At 49.3% G+C, this 17007-nt stretch overlaps 3 protein-coding genes across 3 annotated transcripts; 2 read left to right on the forward strand and 1 right to left on the reverse strand.

The window, feature by feature from the left end:
* The first annotated feature begins 1556 nt into the window (after positions 1–1556).
* On the forward strand, positions 1557–7388 carry tmed2 (transmembrane p24 trafficking protein 2). The gene is made up of 4 exons (XM_030085117.1): positions 1557–1894; positions 4570–4762; positions 6197–6304; positions 6501–7388. Exons 1-4 carry the CDS (start codon positions 1715–1717, stop codon positions 6623–6625), a joined length of 606 nt encoding a protein of 201 aa, XP_029940977.1. The 5' UTR covers positions 1557–1714; the 3' UTR covers positions 6626–7388.
* A 2151-nt stretch (positions 7389–9539) lies between these two features.
* On the forward strand, positions 9540–13462 carry ddx55 (DEAD (Asp-Glu-Ala-Asp) box polypeptide 55). The gene is made up of 14 exons (XM_030085111.1): positions 9540–9718; positions 9803–9853; positions 10550–10636; positions 10904–10995; positions 11112–11174; positions 11270–11419; positions 11508–11700; positions 11769–11851; positions 11925–12056; positions 12136–12228; positions 12420–12534; positions 12704–12872; positions 12949–13232; positions 13301–13462. The coding sequence occupies exons 1-14, from the start codon at positions 9611–9613 to the stop codon at positions 13430–13432; spliced, it is 1752 nt and encodes a 583-aa protein (XP_029940971.1). The 5' UTR covers positions 9540–9610; the 3' UTR covers positions 13433–13462.
* eif2b1 (eukaryotic translation initiation factor 2B, subunit 1 alpha) lies at positions 13451–16341 on the reverse strand. The gene is made up of 9 exons (XM_030085116.1): positions 16094–16341; positions 15904–16005; positions 14751–14887; positions 14558–14674; positions 14348–14460; positions 14209–14277; positions 14047–14122; positions 13699–13824; positions 13451–13606 (listed from the first exon to the last, which is right to left on the reverse strand). Exons 1-9 carry the CDS (start codon positions 16104–16106, stop codon positions 13451–13453), a joined length of 909 nt encoding a protein of 302 aa, XP_029940976.1. The 5' UTR covers positions 16107–16341.
* Between the last annotated feature and the right edge of the window lie 666 nt (positions 16342–17007).

Raw genomic sequence — 17007 nt, forward strand, 5'->3', positions numbered from 1 at the left:
AAACGCCCCACTGAAGGAAACAAACCAAGTGTCTCACTAAATGGAGTAGACGTTGATGTGGTTTCAGGGTTTAAATATCTCAGAGTAACTTTAGATCCAACACTGTCCTTCAGGAACCATGAAAAGAAAGTTTCCAAAGTTATGAAATTTAATCATCGAAATTTTAGCCAAATTTGAAATAATTTAAATATAAATGTTGCTAAACCCTATTTTTATTCAATGATTATTTCTCACATAGATTATTGTTTGACTTCTTGGTCCCTAGCTTGTCCAGCAACGCTTAAAACAATTGAAAATCTCTACAAAAGAAGTTTAAAAATACTTGATAAAAAGCCCATTTCCCACCACCACTGTCATGTTCTGAAAAAGCACAAACTATTAGACTTCAATTCCACGGATAATCTTAAAAGAGTCTGTCTGCTCTGTAAGGTCTTACACTCCCTTGCCCCACCGCTGCTAAAGGAGTTTGTTAAACATAAAGACAACTTAGACAGGACTACGGGAGCCACAACAAGAGGAGACCTGTTGATCCCTTACAGACGGACAACCTTCGGTCAGAATGTTTTGTCTGTCTAAGGTGGACGTCCCACATTCAGCTCATTTAAGGCTCAGGTCAAACGCTGGCTATGGGCAAACCAAGTCTGTACTCATTTATAGAAGTGATGTTTTATAAATGACTTCCTAGTGACAAAACCTTTATGAATGCGTGAGTGTGAACGGGGCGTGCTTGCCTACTACAAAATATGATTGTGCCAAGTTTGCATGTGCAGTTGATGGTTAATGTGCAAATGTGCAAAATGCGCAGTGTTCGTAGGCAATAGGTCTCGTGCTGTGCAATATAGGAAAGTGTGCATTTGTGAACTGTGTGTAATTACGTGAAGTGTGCAAATGTGAAGAATGTGCAATTTCCATGTAATTTTGTTATAGTCCTTGTCCTTGTATGGCCCTTGTGTGACCCCGCCCTTTGGGACAACAGATGGAAATTAGCCCTCGGCTATAATCTGGCATGTTTACATTCATGTTTTTTATGTATGTATGTTCATTAACATGCACTGTCCCAATCAAATAAATAAATAAACAAATATAAAATCGAAACAGAACCCCGTCCTCACTTGTACAAAGCTGGGACTGGCTCCAGCAACCTGTGACCCCGAAAAGGACAAATGGGTTCGAAAATGGACGGATTTTTTATTTTTTGTTTTTATTAAAATATCTTTGTTCCCCATTTTTGATCTGCTCTTATCTTGGAGTGCTCTGGTCTTGGTTTTCACTCAGTCTTGAGGTGCTTCACTGTTCGTGCTTCCCATGCCTGTATGATGATGTTCAAGTCAAGTTTGGCCCAGTTTTTGTACTAGATTTTTGATTATTTTTCTGTATTTTTTTTTGTTTTTCGTCTTTAGAGCTTTGCAGTGTTGCCCCTTCCTCCCTCGTTTCACGCCCCTGATCCCGTTGTGGAGCTCATGTTTCTGCGGGAGTGAAAGCGGCTCCCCTCGTCCCTGTCCGGCCTTTCCGCCGCTTCGCGTTGCGCCTCTCTGAGTTTGTCCCTCGCCGCTCGCCGTGTCGGAAGCCCGTACGTGGCAGTCGCAGAACAGTTGGAGCAGCCGAGGTCGGTGCGGCTTCTCTCCGGCTTCACTTCACCCGCAGAGCCACCCCCTGCCGAAAGCTACCGAAGCGGAGCACCCCGTCCGAGCCTCCGTGCATCTCCCCCGCAAACATGTTCACCGCGTCGGAGCTCGTCGTCCTGCTGGCCGTCCTGTCCGCCACCGCGTCCGGCTACTTCGTTAGCATAGACGCCCATGCCGAGGAGTGCTTCTACGAGCGGGTCAACTCCGGCACCAAGATGGGCCTCATGTTCGAGGTGGCGGAGGGGGGCTTCCTGGACATCGACGTGGAGGTGAAGTGTCGCCGAAATGATTTAAACCCGGTTTTGGTTTCCCGGTGCTGGATGACGGCTCCTGCAGCGGAGGGCCTCCGCTAGCGCTAGCTTTAGCCGCTAGCATAGAGCCGTCAGCCAGACTGGGCTAACGGCTAACAGCGGCTAGCATTAGCCATTAGCTCGGTCTGCGTAGCGTCAGCTTTACAGCCAGACAGCCGCGTTCAGCTTTTTATACACGTTACCTCGTTTATTTTAGGCGTTTTGTACTTTAATCCTGACAAAGGAACAAGAGAGATGTATTAATTTGACTCTCTTGGTTACAGATCTGTGCAGCGGCTCGGGTTGAATTATGAATCAGGAAGTGGTTCAGGATGAGCCGCTCACCATAAATGAAATTAATTATTGACAGCCTTCAGGACTCTTCATATTTAATTCCCCTTAACTTCAGCCTGGTTCGGTCTTTCTCGACGTTTTGATTTGCTGATATTAGTTGAAACGAAGAGGTTGTGACTCTTGTGTGCTGCCATATGTTTTTCTGATCTCTGCATTCATCCCATCCTGTGCTGGTTAATTTATTTATCAATTAGAACAAATGAGATCCCAAACCTCACTTTGAATGCAATTGTCCACTCTGGACATGTCATGTCAGGGATATAGTACCATAAGACAACCCACATTAATGACAACACTCAATTCAGATTTCAAAACACAGCAAAAAAAGGGGATGTTCCAGCAGAAAAGATCATAATTCAAGGAACAAAATGAGGTTTAAGTTATGAAATGGAAAAGTTTCCACGGCGATCTGTTTTTATTTTTAGTTGGTTTTGACTCTTTCTTTGCCTTCCCAAAGAAAGTCTGATGTCAGTCACACAAATAATGGCTGTGCGTAAGATCTGCTCATTAATTAGAGGTCCAGAATGTTCAAAGGCACAAAGTGCACAGATGAAGCAGAAGTTTTTCCTTTAAAGGGAGAACCTGAAGCCTTGTGGATGAATCGGAGTAATGTTTCACAGCCGCGACTTGTTCTCCGTCCTCAGACTCGTTTCAGGAAGCATTGATTTCTCCTCCGCTGTCATTTATTTGGCTGTGATGAGTTAGTTTGGCTTCTGTTCCAGGCTTTTATTCACTCGTTTAGTAAGTTTCCTTTCTGTGTTATAGATGGTTCAAGCTGCAGCTCAACCTTTCATACACACACACACACACACACACACACACACACACACACACACACACACCAATAGAATAAAGAGGGAGGATGACCGTAAACTCTTGGACTTGCTTTATGTTAGTTTGATCCATGATTTAGGTTTTTTTGTCAGTGTACTTAAAAGTTTGTACTGCAAGATATTTTCATCAGTGTAATGAAAACAATCTGATTGGTTTTGCTGCAATTGAATGTAAAAGAGATTAGCGTGAAAATATCCACATCCAGAGCTGGAGGACTGACAGACTGGACATTATGTCACAGATGTGTCGTTGCTTCTGCGCCTTTCAGGAGGATTTATTCATTTTTCAGCACCGGTTTTAAACTAAACTAGTTACTAATCATTCTGTCCTAATCCCCTGAAGCAAAGTCGTTTCTCCACATTTCACCATATGCAGCCACGTTATGACACTCCGAGGATGCGGATGGAGGTCAAAGGTCATGCTCAGGGTGACTTGTCCACTGTGGGAATCGAACCTGTGAATTCCTGATTGTGAAGTGGAATGCAGGACTGTTTCAGAGAAGGTTAGACGCTGGGTGAAGTGGTTCTGAGAATGGGGGCGTAGGAGCGGCTCCCTCTGGGCCGGACGCTCCTCGTGTGACCTGAGCAGCTGGAGGGTTGAAGGTTGTTCTCAGGGCTCTCCTCGGCCACGGCTCGGATCAGGAGGGATGATTTAACACTGATGGAAACTAGAACCTGTTCAGCCTGGTTCGCCTGAACACACCTTCACAAATTACTCCAACAATTATCAGAACAACATGCATGATCTTGGTCTTGGACCCCACAGGATATCATTCAAATATAAATAATGGACCTGGTCTGCACAGGGCTGAAAAAACAAACTCCCATAAAGCACCTGGACTGCACAGGGCATCCCAGTGACAGTAAAACGACTTCAGATTCAGAACTGTCTGAGCTCCCAAGTTTTATTATTTCCTTTTCTTTGAGCTCTGATCTTAATTCCGTGATTAATCATGATTTTAAAAAAATGTCTTGACAGCCTCCATTAATGGTGATTATCACCGACAGCCTTCAGCTTTTCATGTCGTCATATCTCCGTTTTATTCACGTTTTTCTAAGAACTTCGACAGCGTCTGTACTGAAAACTACAGAGTAAACTTTGTATTAACATCAGTTAAAGCAGATTAAATAAGATCAACAGTACTAGGAATGGAAAATTATAAATGACAGTGAAATAGAGCTCAACCATTAAAGGAAAAGTTTTTCTTTTTCCATATCGATTGTAGAATTTCAAAAAGTGTTTACAAAAGTGTTATATCTGTTCGTCTGCGTTGAGCTTTATTTTGAAAAACGTTTGACTTCCATCGGCGCTCGTTTCCGTTCCACAGAAAAATGATGCTTCACGCTGCGTCTCCTGTTCTCGATGAGACCCGTCTGGCGGACATTCCGTCTGATCGCTGATCGATCGGGAAGCTCGGTCACATGACCGCCCGGCTCTGCCCTGACTGTGCTGCTTCCGCCCTGCAGATCACCGGTCCGGACGGGAAGCAGATCTACAAAGGGGACCGGGAGTCCAGCGGGAAATACTCGGTGGCGGCGCACATGGACGGGACCTACAAGTTCTGCTTCAGCAACAAGATGTCCACCATGACGCCCAAGATCGTCATGTTCACCATCGACATCGGCGAGGCGCCCAAAGGCCAGGACATGGAGACGGAAGGTAGGAGCGCGACGCAGGGCGGCGTCCGTCCCTCTGACGGAGCGGCTTCCTCTCTTCCCTCTGTTCATTCATTCTCTGTCTCTCCCTGTCCGTCCCTCGGCTCGGGGACTCTAGGTGCCGACAGCTGGGATGGTAGGCACAGGGCGGCCTTTCACTCACTGCTGTTTGCAGCTCGGCCTGCTGGGAAAATGTTGGCATTGTGTGTTTCGTGACTCCCCAGGACGAGGACGCCGTCCTCGCTCTGCTCAGTCCCAGTGTTTTTACGTGAACGCATAAAGCGGCGCCGTCTGGAGAGACGTTTCACGTCGCCTCCATTGTTCCTGTCATAATCCCAGCAGCCACCAGACGGCGCCAGACTCATTCAAGCCCCTTTAAACGGGACATTTCAGAGTCAGTTTGGCCCCCGAACCGCAGCGTGCCAACATCTTCGCCGGGAGGCGTGGGTGGAGTTTGAGTGTCCTCTAACCCGCCTGTGGTGTTTGATCAGTTTGGACTAATGACAGGCCCGCACCACTTCACCAGGCGTCTGGATGAGACGGCCTCACTGTGTGGGAGTGAAGCGAGTGCATGTGTTGCATCGAGCTCGTGCACGTGGGGTTCTAGAGTCAGACGAGGTTGGAGTTGGAATGAAGCCAGAACTGCAGCAGCAGCGTCAGTGTTTTCAGGATTAGAATCCACCGAAGACCCAGGAAGTGTTGAGGCAGTGCGACGCTGTCGGAGCATGAGCAGCATGAGGCGGGCCGGCCGGCCGGCCGGCAGCGTGAAGCAAGCCCCGCCCACGCCACGGCGTTTTGATGGGAGCCCTGTCGGGGGTCCGAGAGCCACTGAAAACAAGACTCTGCCTCCGTCGTCGCCATGTGGATGTTTCCAGAAAACTTTGTGAAATGCCGGGGCGCAACGTAGGTGCTCCTCAGTGGGGCGGGGAGCTCATCCAAAACAAAACTTCCGATATGTCAACATTCCCCTGAAAGTTGATATAAAAAAAATACAGTATTGTTTATGTCAATGTAGCTTTTGGTGTTAAAATATTAGTTTTAAGATCCGCAACGTTTCCCCATTTCTGTCCTGAGTGCTGCTGCTGTCGCTCTGAAGGCCCCGCCCCCTGCTCCCACAGCCCCGCCCCCACTCCGGGTCCCATAGGAATGCCTGTGTGGTTTGATCATTAAACCCAGCATCAACCAGACCAGGTGTGAAGGTCCAGTTTGAGCTGCAGAGCTTCAGGTTCCAGACCGAGTCCACCATAAACCTGCTCCAGTGTCAGACCAGTTCCTCATGTTCCTCCTCAGCCTCCTGATCAGTCAGGGATCAGGTCAGGTCAGAGTTCAGGGCTCTGCAGCTCAGCCTGCCTCTCCTCAGAGCTCCGGGATGTTGAAGGTTCTTGTGGTGGACTGGAGTCCAGACTTCCTCTGACCGGCGCTCTCTTCTGCGTTTCAGCTCACCAGAACAAGCTGGAGGAGATGATCAACGAGCTGGCGGTCGCCATGACGGCCGTGAAGCACGAGCAGGAGTACATGGAGGTCAGGGAGAGGATACACAGAGCCAGTGAGTACACACCGTGGAAATGACTCATCACACCACCCAGTGGTGGAACCTGGTAATGCTGGAGTTACCAGAGAGCCGAGATCCTGACTGCTTCACCTTCATGTTGATTTGTTTTGGTTGGAATTGGAGTTCATGACATTCACTAACGCTCTTCCTCTTCCTCCTCCTCCTCCTCCTCCTCCTCCTCCTCCTCCAGTCAACGACAACACGAACAGCCGGGTGGTGCTGTGGTCGTTCTTCGAAGCTCTGGTTCTGGTGGCCATGACGCTCGGACAGATTTACTACCTGAAGAGGTTTTTTGAAGTGCGACGAGTGGTGTAACGCCGTTTACCGTCCCCCTCCTCCCCGTCTGTGTCCTCCACTACTGTTTTTTTTTTTTTTTTTTTTTCTGTCTCCACCCCACCGAGACTTTCTCTCCACTGAAGATGAGACTGGCAGTTTTTTTCAGTAAAGTTTTATTTTCCTGTTACACATTTGGTTCCTCTTCTTTGTAAATGTTTGGGAAAAGCCCTGTTCTTTCTTTCTTTCTTCTTGTCAGATTGGTTTGTTGCGGGTTCGTTTTTCACTCTTCTGTCCAAACCAGACACATTCTGGAGAAACTGCAGACTTGTTAAGATTCAAAGTGAAATTTAAAGCGAGAAGAGAGAAGCAGCGGGGTGGAGGTTCACAGCGACGAGGATCCCAGAGCCGCCCTGGAAGCCGCCCACCTGCACTCCCGAAGGGCGGGTTCGCGGTTCGATTCCCAATGACTGCTGTGTGCTTTAGTGGCTTCTTACTCTAGTTCTATTTGGTCGTCGGGGATTTTAAATTATACGATTGTATACGATTTCAGCCGTTTGCTTTATTTTCTTTGCTTGGTGGAGTGCGTCCGGTCACGTGCACGCACTTGGAGGCCGCACGTGGGCGAGCGCGCTCCGGTTCTGACGGGCTCGGGCGGCTCGGCTGCTGTCGACACTGTTTTTTCTTCTTTTGTGATTTCAATAAAAAAAAAAAAACTGCTCAATGGATCTGTACAAATGTAGAATGTTTGTCTGTGGAAGGAAAAAAGCCCCGGGTTTGATAATAAAGCCGATATTCTGTACGACCACGCGGACGTCTGCACGTCTTTACAGCTTCCTGAAACTCTCCGATCACAACTGATAAATGGTTTAATTATGTCTTGGAAACTTTTTTTAGTTCTAAAAAAGTTCATAAAAATATGCTGGGAATTGAACATTTCTTCATTTTGACGTATAAATCCACCAAAATTAAAGACTCGTTAGTATTTTTATTGTTTTAAAAAAAAAGACAACACTGTTTTTGGTAACAAGTAATCTAATTACTTTTTTCCTACGTTAGAACATCGTTACTGTCTGACATTCCAGAACTGTGATTCACTGATTTCAGAGTCCAGCTGAGGAGCATGAAGTGTGTTCATCATGAGCTAATTTGCATATCTAGGTCAAATGACATGATGTCATGTAAAAACCGATACATTGTTGCAAAGTCCTCAGAAAAGTTCACCATTATGTCATCATACAGAAAGAAGGAACGAAATGTTGCGAAATGTCACGTGACGTGACAGACAGCCATAGAGCCCTGATCATTCAAAGGCAGCTTTTAAATGTAAGTACAGAATGTATTGACATCTTTTTATTTTATTATAATTTCACATACGTTATGTTAATTGCAGCTACAAATCAAATTTGATTGGTATCTTGTCTCATAATGTAGTGTTGATGGTAATTTAGTGTTTCCTGTTTGTACTTTGTTCTGTCAAGTTTCCATTTATTTCGTTAATCATATGTTCTGCTTAATAAATAACTTAACATGTATGTTAAAGTTCCATAAGAAGGGATCTAGATTTTTTGACATATTTAAACACGTTTTGTTAAAGCAACACTAAGGAACTTTCAGTTTCCGTTGATTTTGGCGGCGCCAGTGGACAAAAGCGGTAGTGTTTTGCCTGAACAAATACTACAGTTCCCATGAGGACTAGTGCGTGGCGTCATAAAATGCTGCTCCGGTTGGCGCGCTGTAGGACTGAACTCGCCTGCATTTGTTTCCAGTGGCTGTGTGAAGGACGGATAGCGACGAGGTAATAGATCTAATGGTGGCTAAACGATGTTATATCATAATGTGACGCATGCCGTGTGCAGGGTTCCTACCACCCTCCTCACAGTTTCTTAGTCCAAGTGAAAGCAATACTGACGCCCTCAGCCCGTGACAGAGGGGTCATTCAACTCGTTGTAAGTCGATGTATCATCACAAAAGATATTAAAATGTTTTATTAAGGTTGAAAAGTTCCTTAGTGTCGCTTTAAAGTAAATAGTTCTGTTGCCTAGTAATTAGTTGCACTTAAAGCGATACTTCAACATTTTGGCAAATTGGCCCATTTATTTAGTCATTTCGAACAGTATACTTACTTTTTTTGTGAGGGCGAGCTGTTGTTTATTCAGAGGCGAGTCGGGGAAGGTTTTCGGGACGGACACAATGGAAGTGGATGGTATTTTGGTTCCCCCTCGTCAAACTCATCAAATACACAATCCAACAACCCCAAAACACTTTGGTGGGCAAATTATAATCCGCACATTCACTACGCCGTGGAACACCAACAAATAATATTGTAGCGTTACGACACTGAAGCAAATACTGGGAACTACTTTTTCTTTTGAAATCACTACGACCAGACAAGTAGTTCCGTCTTAGCAATCTTCGCATAAACAACTCAATCTCATAATTTTGCATTAATACTTCACAGCGTAGTGAATGTGCGGATTATAATTTGCCCACCAAAGCGTTTTGGGGTTGTTATATTGTGTATTTGATGAGTTTGACGAGGGGGAACCAAAATACCACCCACTTCCATTGTGTCCGTCCTGAAAACCTTCCCCGACTCAACTCTGAATAAACAACAGCTCGCCCTCACAAAAAAAGTCAGTATACTGTTCGAAATGACTAATGAATTGCGCTAAACGGGCCAATTTGCCAAAATGTTTAAGTATCGCTTTAAGAATATTTTAAATTACGAACTTAGTTACTTTTTTTGAAGAAGTAATTTGTCACTATATAATATTGTTGTAATAAACATATTTGTATTTATAATCGAATGCACAACATTGTATTTATTTTTATTTATTTAACTTCATCAAGACGAAATGGAAAAGAAAAGATTAGAGCTGAACGGTGAAGCGGAACCACGGAGCTGCTGCGCTTTGGTTCCCACCCGGCGTGTAAACATCGACGGAGCGGAGGAGACGCGCGTGGCGGCGGACGTGAAGCTGAACCTCCTGCTGAAACCGTCGGTTTTCACGGTTCCTTGTCGCGATGGACAACACGACGGAAGGCACGTGGGACAGTTTACCTGTGAAGCTCCACGAGGACGTCCTGCTGACGCTCTCCGAGCTGCGGTTCAGCCACATGACGCCCGTTCAGGTAACCCGCCGGACGGGAAACGCTCACGAGCCGTGGCTCGTCCCGGGTTCTCACGTGCTTTCTTTCTCCCGTTTCTGCCGCCAGTCCGCGTGCATCCCGCTCTTCATCGGCAACAAGGACGTGGCTGCTGAAGCGGTGAGTCTGTCCTCACCTCAAGTCCCGAGTTTAAACCGGAAACATCCATCAGATCAAAGCAAACGTTATTTCTGCAGCGCTTTACAAATTAAGAAAAACAACACACATTTCTGAACAGTGATAAGAACAAAGATCAGTATGAAAACAAAGCTGCACCTTCATCAAAGTAAATATTTGTCATCACACGGAAACACTAACCTCTGGGGGTGCGACGCGTTCTGATTGGACGGGGCGGAGGCGACGTACTTACGTCTTCCGGAAGTAAACAAAACCCAGTGCCAGCTTTTAATTTCTTTATCAACTTTTTAAAGTCTCCTTCCATCCGCTGTTATTACACCCATTTCTTCCAAGGCTCTGTTAAATAAATCGTCTTGAACTCGTCATCTTGGAATATTGAGTCATGGCGAGAAAACCAGCGCAGAACGACTGGAATGAAGTGAATAAAGTGAAGGAAGAATAGTAGGTTTATGTGTCGACTTTAATTATGTTTTAGAATGAGAGTAAACGGACCACTTTATTAGGCGTTTACATTTTCATTTAAAAGTTGAATTAACTTTTATTCAGCATTGAAGAGGAATGTGAGCCCAGCCAGGGTTTTCTCTCTGAGCAGCTTCGATACAGAGAAAATAAGAGTCTGTGAAGAGCCGAGGCTCCCTGTCGGCCAGCTTCTGTCTGAGCTGGAAAGTTGGATTTCAGGTGACGGGCAGCGGGAAAACGCTGGCGTTTGTGATCCCGATCATCGAGCTGCTCCTGAAGCGAGAGGAGAAACTGAAGAAGATGCAGGTGAGTCGCTTTGGTTCGAGTTTCTCCAGGCGTGACTGAATAAATGTCACGTCACTTTTTAACTTCTACTTTTTTCCACATTTTTCTGAATTCATGTGGCATTTCCTGATTATTTTTGTATCTATTTTTCTTTTTTTTTTTTGATCATTTGAAGCTTTTTCATTGTGTTGATTCATATTTCTCAGATTCTGAGTTTATTTTTTGATCTGACGTGTTGATGCGACGCCTTCAGGCCCCGGCTCTCCTCACCCGTGTCGTTCCCTTCAGGTGGGCGCCCTGATCATCACCCCCACCAGAGAACTGGCCCTGCAGATCAGCGAGGTCATGCAGCACTTCCTCAACAAGTTCCCGCAGTTCACGTGAGTGGAAGGTGAAATCCTGGAGGAACCGGGGGGACCCTCCGTGACGCGACGCGGCACTTTGAAGAAATCCGGTCACAGCTGATCCTGAAGCGGCTCTTTCTGCTGCTCTGCAGGCAGATCCTGCTGATCGGCGGCAGCAACCCCATCGAGGACGTGGAGAAGCTGAAGGATCGAGGGTGAGGGTCCGCCGTCCGTCGGCTCCGGTACGAGAGTGAAATAAATCTGTAGTGACCCTGACGGTGAGCCGGCTGTCGTCCTGCCGCCGTCTCAGGGCCAACATCGTGGTCGCCACGCCCGGCCGCCTGGAGGACATGTTCCGGAGGAAGGAGGACGGCCTGGACCTGGCCGCCGCGGTGCGCAGTCTGGACGTGCTGGTGCTGGACGAGGCCGACCGGCTGCTGGACATGGGCTTCGAGGCCAGGTGGGGGGCGGGGGAGGGGGCGGGACGACTGAAGAGCCACATTACATGCTGAACTGCAGAGTGTGTGTGTGTGTGTGTGTGTGTGCAGCCTGAACTCCATCCTCAGCTACCTTCCCAAGCAGCGGCGCACCGGCTTGTTTTCCGCCACTCAGACCCAGGAGCTGGAGAAACTGGTCCGAGCCGGACTGAGGAACCCGGTCCGGATCACCGTCAAGGAGAAAGGCCTCGCCGCCGCCGCCGCCGCCCAGAAGACCCCCTCCAGGCTCTCCAACTGCTACATGGTGAGGGGCGCGCCGTCCGCCGGCCGCCGGGCGCCCGCCTGTCCTCACTGCCTCGGCTCCTCCTCCAGGTGTGCCGGTCGGAGGACAAGTTCAACAATCTGGTGGCGTTTCTGAGGCAGCACAAACACCAGAAGCTGCTGGTCTTCTTCAGGTACGTCCAGGAAGAGGGTGGGGGGGCGCCTGAACCCCCCCCCCCCCCACCTCACGGCTCTCTGCTCCCTCAGCACCTGTGCGTGTGTGGAGTACTACGGCCGGGCGCTGGAGGTGCTGGTGAAGAAAACCAGCGTCCGCTGCATCCACGGCAAGATGAAGCACAAGCGGAACAGCATCTTCGCAGACTTCCGGGGCCTGACCAGGTGAGGGCTGAGGACGGGAGCGTGTGTGTGTGTCGCAGGGCCTGGTTTAATGTGTGTGTGTGTGTGTGTGTGTTGTCAGTGGGATCCTGGTGTGTACCGACGTCATGGCCCGAGGCATCGACATCCCCGACGTCCACTGGGTGCTGCAGTACGACCCGCCCAGCAGCGCCAGGTGAGCAGAACCGGCGCCGCTGCTGGACCCGGCGGAGGCTAACCGGCTAGCATGCTAGCTGGAGCACTGAGACCGAACAGCTGGGTGTTTGGTTTGGAGCAAAACTGTCGAAATGTGACTTGTTAAACTCTTGGATTCCTGAAGCTTGAAGTCCAGATTTTTCAAATCCGTCTCGTCTCCTTGCGTCTCAGCGCCTTCGTCCATCGATGTGGCCGGACGGCGCGGATCGGTAACCACGGCAACGCGCTGGTCTTCCTGCTGCCGATGGAGGAATCCTACGTCAACTTCCTGTCCATCAACCAGAAGGTGGAAACTCAACCTCCACTTAGTTTTCGTTGGTTTGGGAAGATTGTCTGTCGTTGGCGCTCCAGGTCGCTGTGGTCGTTTGACGTTAGCTAATGCAGCTACTAGCTTGATGTATTTGGTGAACGGGGTTGAAACGGGGCGTTCGGTCCCTCGATGTCCCGTTTCCCAGTGTCCGCTGCAGAAGATGGCGCCGGTGAGCGACGTGGTGGACGTGCTGCCCAAAGTCAAGGCCTTGTCTCTGGCCGACCGCGCCGTGTTCGAGAGAGGCATGCGGGCCTTCGTCTCGTACGTCCAGGCCTACGCCAAGCACGAGTGCAGCCTCATCTTCAGGGTCAAAGGTCAGGAGCCGTCCGGATGCAGCCGGTTCTGTCTGTCGGGTCTGGATCAGCTGATCTTCCCCCTCTCTCTCTCCAGACCTGGACTTCGCCTCGCTCGCCCGCGGCTTCGCCCTCCTCCGCCTGCCGAAGATGCCGGAGCTGCGGGGGAAGTCGTTCCCGGACTTCGTGCAGACGGACGTGGACACGGACACGATCCGCTACAAGGACAAGAACCGCGAGAAGCAGCGGCAGAAGGCGCTGCGGGAGCGCGAGCAGGCTCCGCCCCCCAGGAAGGCACCGGTCAAGAACACGTCTTGGTCCAAACAGAAGAGCAGGAAGGAGCGGCGGAGGAAGGCGGAGGCCAAGAGGAAACACCACGAGGTGCGTTCCATTCGCTCGCCCGTCGGGCCGCGAGCGGCGGGCGGAGCTAACCTGTCCGTCCCCCGCAGGGCTCCGACCTGGACGAGGACGACCTGACGGAGCTGCTGGAGGACACGCGTCTCCTGAAGAAGCTGAAGAAAGGCCGGATCAGCGAGGACGACTTCGAGAAAGGAGTGGGCGCCACACCGCAGGACAGTTAGCCGCTTTTATTGTCGGGGTCATAGGTACAGCTTGATGAGCTCGTCGCTGACGGCGGACGGCGTGAGGACGCCCAGGTCGGTGAAGAGCAGGGTGATGAGGGACGGCGGCGTGTAGTCGATCATGGGATGCTCCTCCGACAGGTTCTGCACCGTCTTCAGCGTGTCGGCTTTGTACTGCGGGCGAGACGGAGCGGTGAGGAACGTCTGAAGAGGGGAGGGGCGACCCGTGGCCACGCCCCTTTCCGCGCCGCTCGCCGGACTCTCACCTTGAACTTATCGGGGACGTCCTGCTGGTTCAGCGGGTAGAGACGCACGAACTTGAAGCTCTCGGCCACCACGTAGAACGGCTTGTTGTGAGCTTTGGAGCAGAGCGCCAGCTGATAGGTCCCGATCTGAGGGGGCGGGGTTAGAACCAGATCACGAAAGAACCAATAAAACTCTGATCCAACGACAACTCGGCCTCAGTCATTAAACCACGACACTCTTCTAACATTATTGCAGAACATTATCAAGAGCAACACCGCTTTGTTTTAACTCATGACGAGTCTGAAGCTTCAGAAACTGCTGATTGGGTGAGGCAGGTGTGTGGGCGGGGCTAAACGCTGAAGCCCCACCTTGTTGATGATGCCCCCGCTTTCCACGACTCCTTCCGCTCCGACGATCACCAGGTCCACCTTCTCCAGGACGTACCTGAGGACGGGGCAGACAGAGGACAGGATGGAGGACGGGTGCAGCAGAGCTCCCGGACGCCGCTGAGCTAAACGCCGGTTCGTCACCCCACAGCCGCGTCCAGCACCACGGTCACCGGGACGCCCAGCTTCCTCAGAGCCTCCGCCATCTGCCGCCTGGAGACACACTGAGTGAGCCTCTGATGGAGGGAAACACCCCTCCTCCCCCCCGACCCCCCCTCCTCACCCGGCTGAGTCCGGCTGCGACTCCGTCACGTAGACGGAGAAACGCTTCTTCTCTGCGGCGGCTTTTTCCAGAACCCGAAGAACGACTCTGGAGAACGAGTGAGTCAAGATTTTCTACAGAGAGAAGAAAAGGAGGAGAAATACTGTAGTGAGATGAAGGAGGGATGAGAGGAAGAGGAGGAGGAGGGGTGATGAAGAGGAGGAGACTCACGGCGCCGTCTTTGATGAAGGTGTGACACAGTTTGGCTACTTTGGTCCGGGACATGGAGATCTTCTCCAGAAACAGCTCTCCTCGCTCCTCCATCACCTTCTTACAGCGGGACAGATCCTGAACACACACACACACACACAGTTCAGGTCCTGGTCCCGGTCCCGGTCACTGACCCCCGTCACCCGCCGCTCACCTGGTGCTCCAGAGACGTGAGGCTGATGAAGCGCAGGAACAGCTCCCCCCCGGAGGACACGGCCACGGACGAGTCCTCCCCGGTCAGGCAGTCCGTGGCCCAGGTCAGACTCTCCCTCAGACCCAGGATGGTCTCACCTGGAGGGGCGCAGAGGACCCCCCCCCCACCACCACAACCAGCTTTAACACTCTGATCCAGCCAAGAAACAAACATCCTGTCCAGACCAGCGAGTTCATTCCCTGCAACTCCGAGGAGTTAAGATGCATCACTGCATCTGAAACAAGCTCAAACTCCTCTCCAGAAACAAACCATGAATGACTGAAGCCTGAACAGACGTCTCACTGTGCTGAACTCGCTTTTAAACGTCGATGACGTCTCAGTAAAGCCTGTAATGTCGGCTTAGAGCTTCATCTCTCCAGGCCTCTCAGTGATTTCCTCTCCAGGTCTTGAGGTCCTCTTTTCTCTGACAGGTCAGATCAAACTGGTAGATTTAGTGATGTTAGAGCATCAGGAGCTGCTGCAGCTTCATTAGATCTGATTTTTTTTTAATGGGCGTCCATAAACTCTGACAGTGAAGCAGACGCAGTGGATATTTCCTGGTTTCTACTGTAAGTGGCGAACAGTCGCAGCCTGTCGTGCTGGGAATGTTGAATTTTACGGACAGCTTCCTCAGCACTTCCCAGCTAATCTGATTCACAGTTTTCATCATGTCCGTTCTTGATATGTATATTTAAACTCTGTGTTGATGCCGCTCAAGCTAACAGACCGTAGTTGGACGTGCAGCGTATTTGTCGAGAAACATTAACACCGACACTGAATGATTATGTCTGAGAAATAATAATAAACGTCATTGTTATATCTGTCCCAGCTGTCAATATGTCATCTTCATTTCCAGGACTTTTCCAAATCTTTCAACACAACATAAAAACCTAAACTTTTCCAGGTTTTTCCATGACAGTATGAACGCTCCCCGCTGTCAGTGGACAGGTTGTCCTCACTGTCAGAGGACAGGAGGTCCCCAGAGGACAGCCTGTCCCCGCTGTCGGGGTTTTTAACCTCTGCTGGTGTCAGTAATGAACAGAGGATGCTCCAGGAAGTCTGTCTCCAGTTAGCAGGGGGACCAGTTGATCCGAAACACCGGTGTTTGACCCACCTTTGTCTCTCTTGAGGAACTCCAGCAGAGTCCGGATCGCGGCCACAGCTGAGGCCATGTCCGGGTCTTTCCTCATCTGAGCCCTGAAGTACTCCACCAGCTCTGATCCGCACACAAGAAGACATTATGAATAACACCAAAATATCTCCTACAAATAACAGCTGAACACGCAACACCTGACTCAGCGCACCTTCTTCATTCATCCTGGAAGCTGTAACTGTGCAGAAATCAGCCTCCAGCGGCGGCAGAACTCTGTCAGGCGGCAGCTGGAGTCCCGCTGCTCCGGAAACACGCGCCGAACTCTCCCTGAACGCTGGACTCAACGGTTTAAACGCTGAAATGTGTCACAGTTGCACCGTGTTAGCTCATCCTGCGCACAGCATGGGAACCAGACGCACACTCATGACGTAGCACGCGCTGCGTTCAGGGACACTCGGAAATCTCACACTCAAACTGATGAGAACGAAAAAAACAAACTATAAATCTGAACATCTGAAGGTTTAAAGCTTCTAAAATGAAACTAAACTCACTGAAATATGAAGAATTAAAGTGACTATAAAACATTACGACTAGAGTACATTAACACATTGAAATTCAACACCTAAAATAACTAATAAAACAAAAAAAGTAATTCAGTCAGATGTGAAAAGATAAAAAAGGAAATTTGTAAATATATTATGAAGAAAGAAAATAGCCTGAAGGAGACTTGAAGGAATTCTAAAAGTATGTATAATTATATTCAATTCAGCTTTATTTAATAGCGCCAAATACAACACAACATCTGGAAAAACAAAGGCTTAAAATAACTTTGAAAATACAGAATCAAAGTGATGAAATGAAAAGAAAATACTTTTAATTCTGTTTTAAAAACAGATTGAAATGGGAGTTTTTTTTTTAAGTGCCTGTCGGTGTGAGAGCAGAAAAGGAGGAAGGGAGGCACAAAGGAGGAGAGAAGAGGAGGAGAGGCGTAAAGAAGGGAAGAAAAGAAGGAGAGGAGGAAGAGGAGGCCCTCTGGAGCCTCTTTGTTCTCTGGTTCTCAGTGGGGAGGTGTTCTCCTCCTCCTCCTCCTCCTCCTCCTCGTCATGCAGCTGCAGCCGGCGGCCC

Source organism: Salarias fasciatus (assembly GCF_902148845.1).
Source record: "Salarias fasciatus chromosome 7 unlocalized genomic scaffold, fSalaFa1.1 super_scaffold_4, whole genome shotgun sequence".
Taxonomy (NCBI): Eukaryota; Metazoa; Chordata; class Actinopteri; order Blenniiformes; family Blenniidae; genus Salarias; species Salarias fasciatus.

Bases quoted from the DNA above. Each gene is read 5' to 3' on its own strand.
- eif2b1 (XM_030085116.1), bottom strand. The intron at 14,675-14,750 runs GTGAGCGGCGGG...GTGTGTGTTCAG, and splicing joins TCACGTCTCTGGAGCACCAG to GATCTGTCCCGCTGTAAGAA. The intron at 14,461-14,557 runs GTGAGTCTCCTC...TTCTCTCTGTAG, and splicing joins CCTTCATCAAAGACGGCGCC to AAAATCTTGACTCACTCGTT.
- ddx55 (XM_030085111.1), top strand. From the start codon at position 9,611: ATGGACAACACGACGGAAGGCACGTGGGACAGTTTACCTGTGAAGCTC. The intron at 11,701-11,768 runs GTGAGGGGCGCG...CTCCTCCTCCAG, and splicing joins GGCTCTCCAACTGCTACATG to GTGTGCCGGTCGGAGGACAA. The intron at 12,057-12,135 runs GTGAGGGCTGAG...GTGTGTTGTCAG, and splicing joins GACTTCCGGGGCCTGACCAG to TGGGATCCTGGTGTGTACCG.
- tmed2 (XM_030085117.1), top strand. From the start codon at position 1,715: ATGTTCACCGCGTCGGAGCTCGTCGTCCTGCTGGCCGTCCTGTCCGCC. The intron at 1,895-4,569 runs GTGAAGTGTCGC...TCCGCCCTGCAG, and splicing joins TCCTGGACATCGACGTGGAG to ATCACCGGTCCGGACGGGAA. The intron at 6,305-6,500 runs GTGAGTACACAC...CTCCTCCTCCAG, and splicing joins GGAGAGGATACACAGAGCCA to TCAACGACAACACGAACAGC.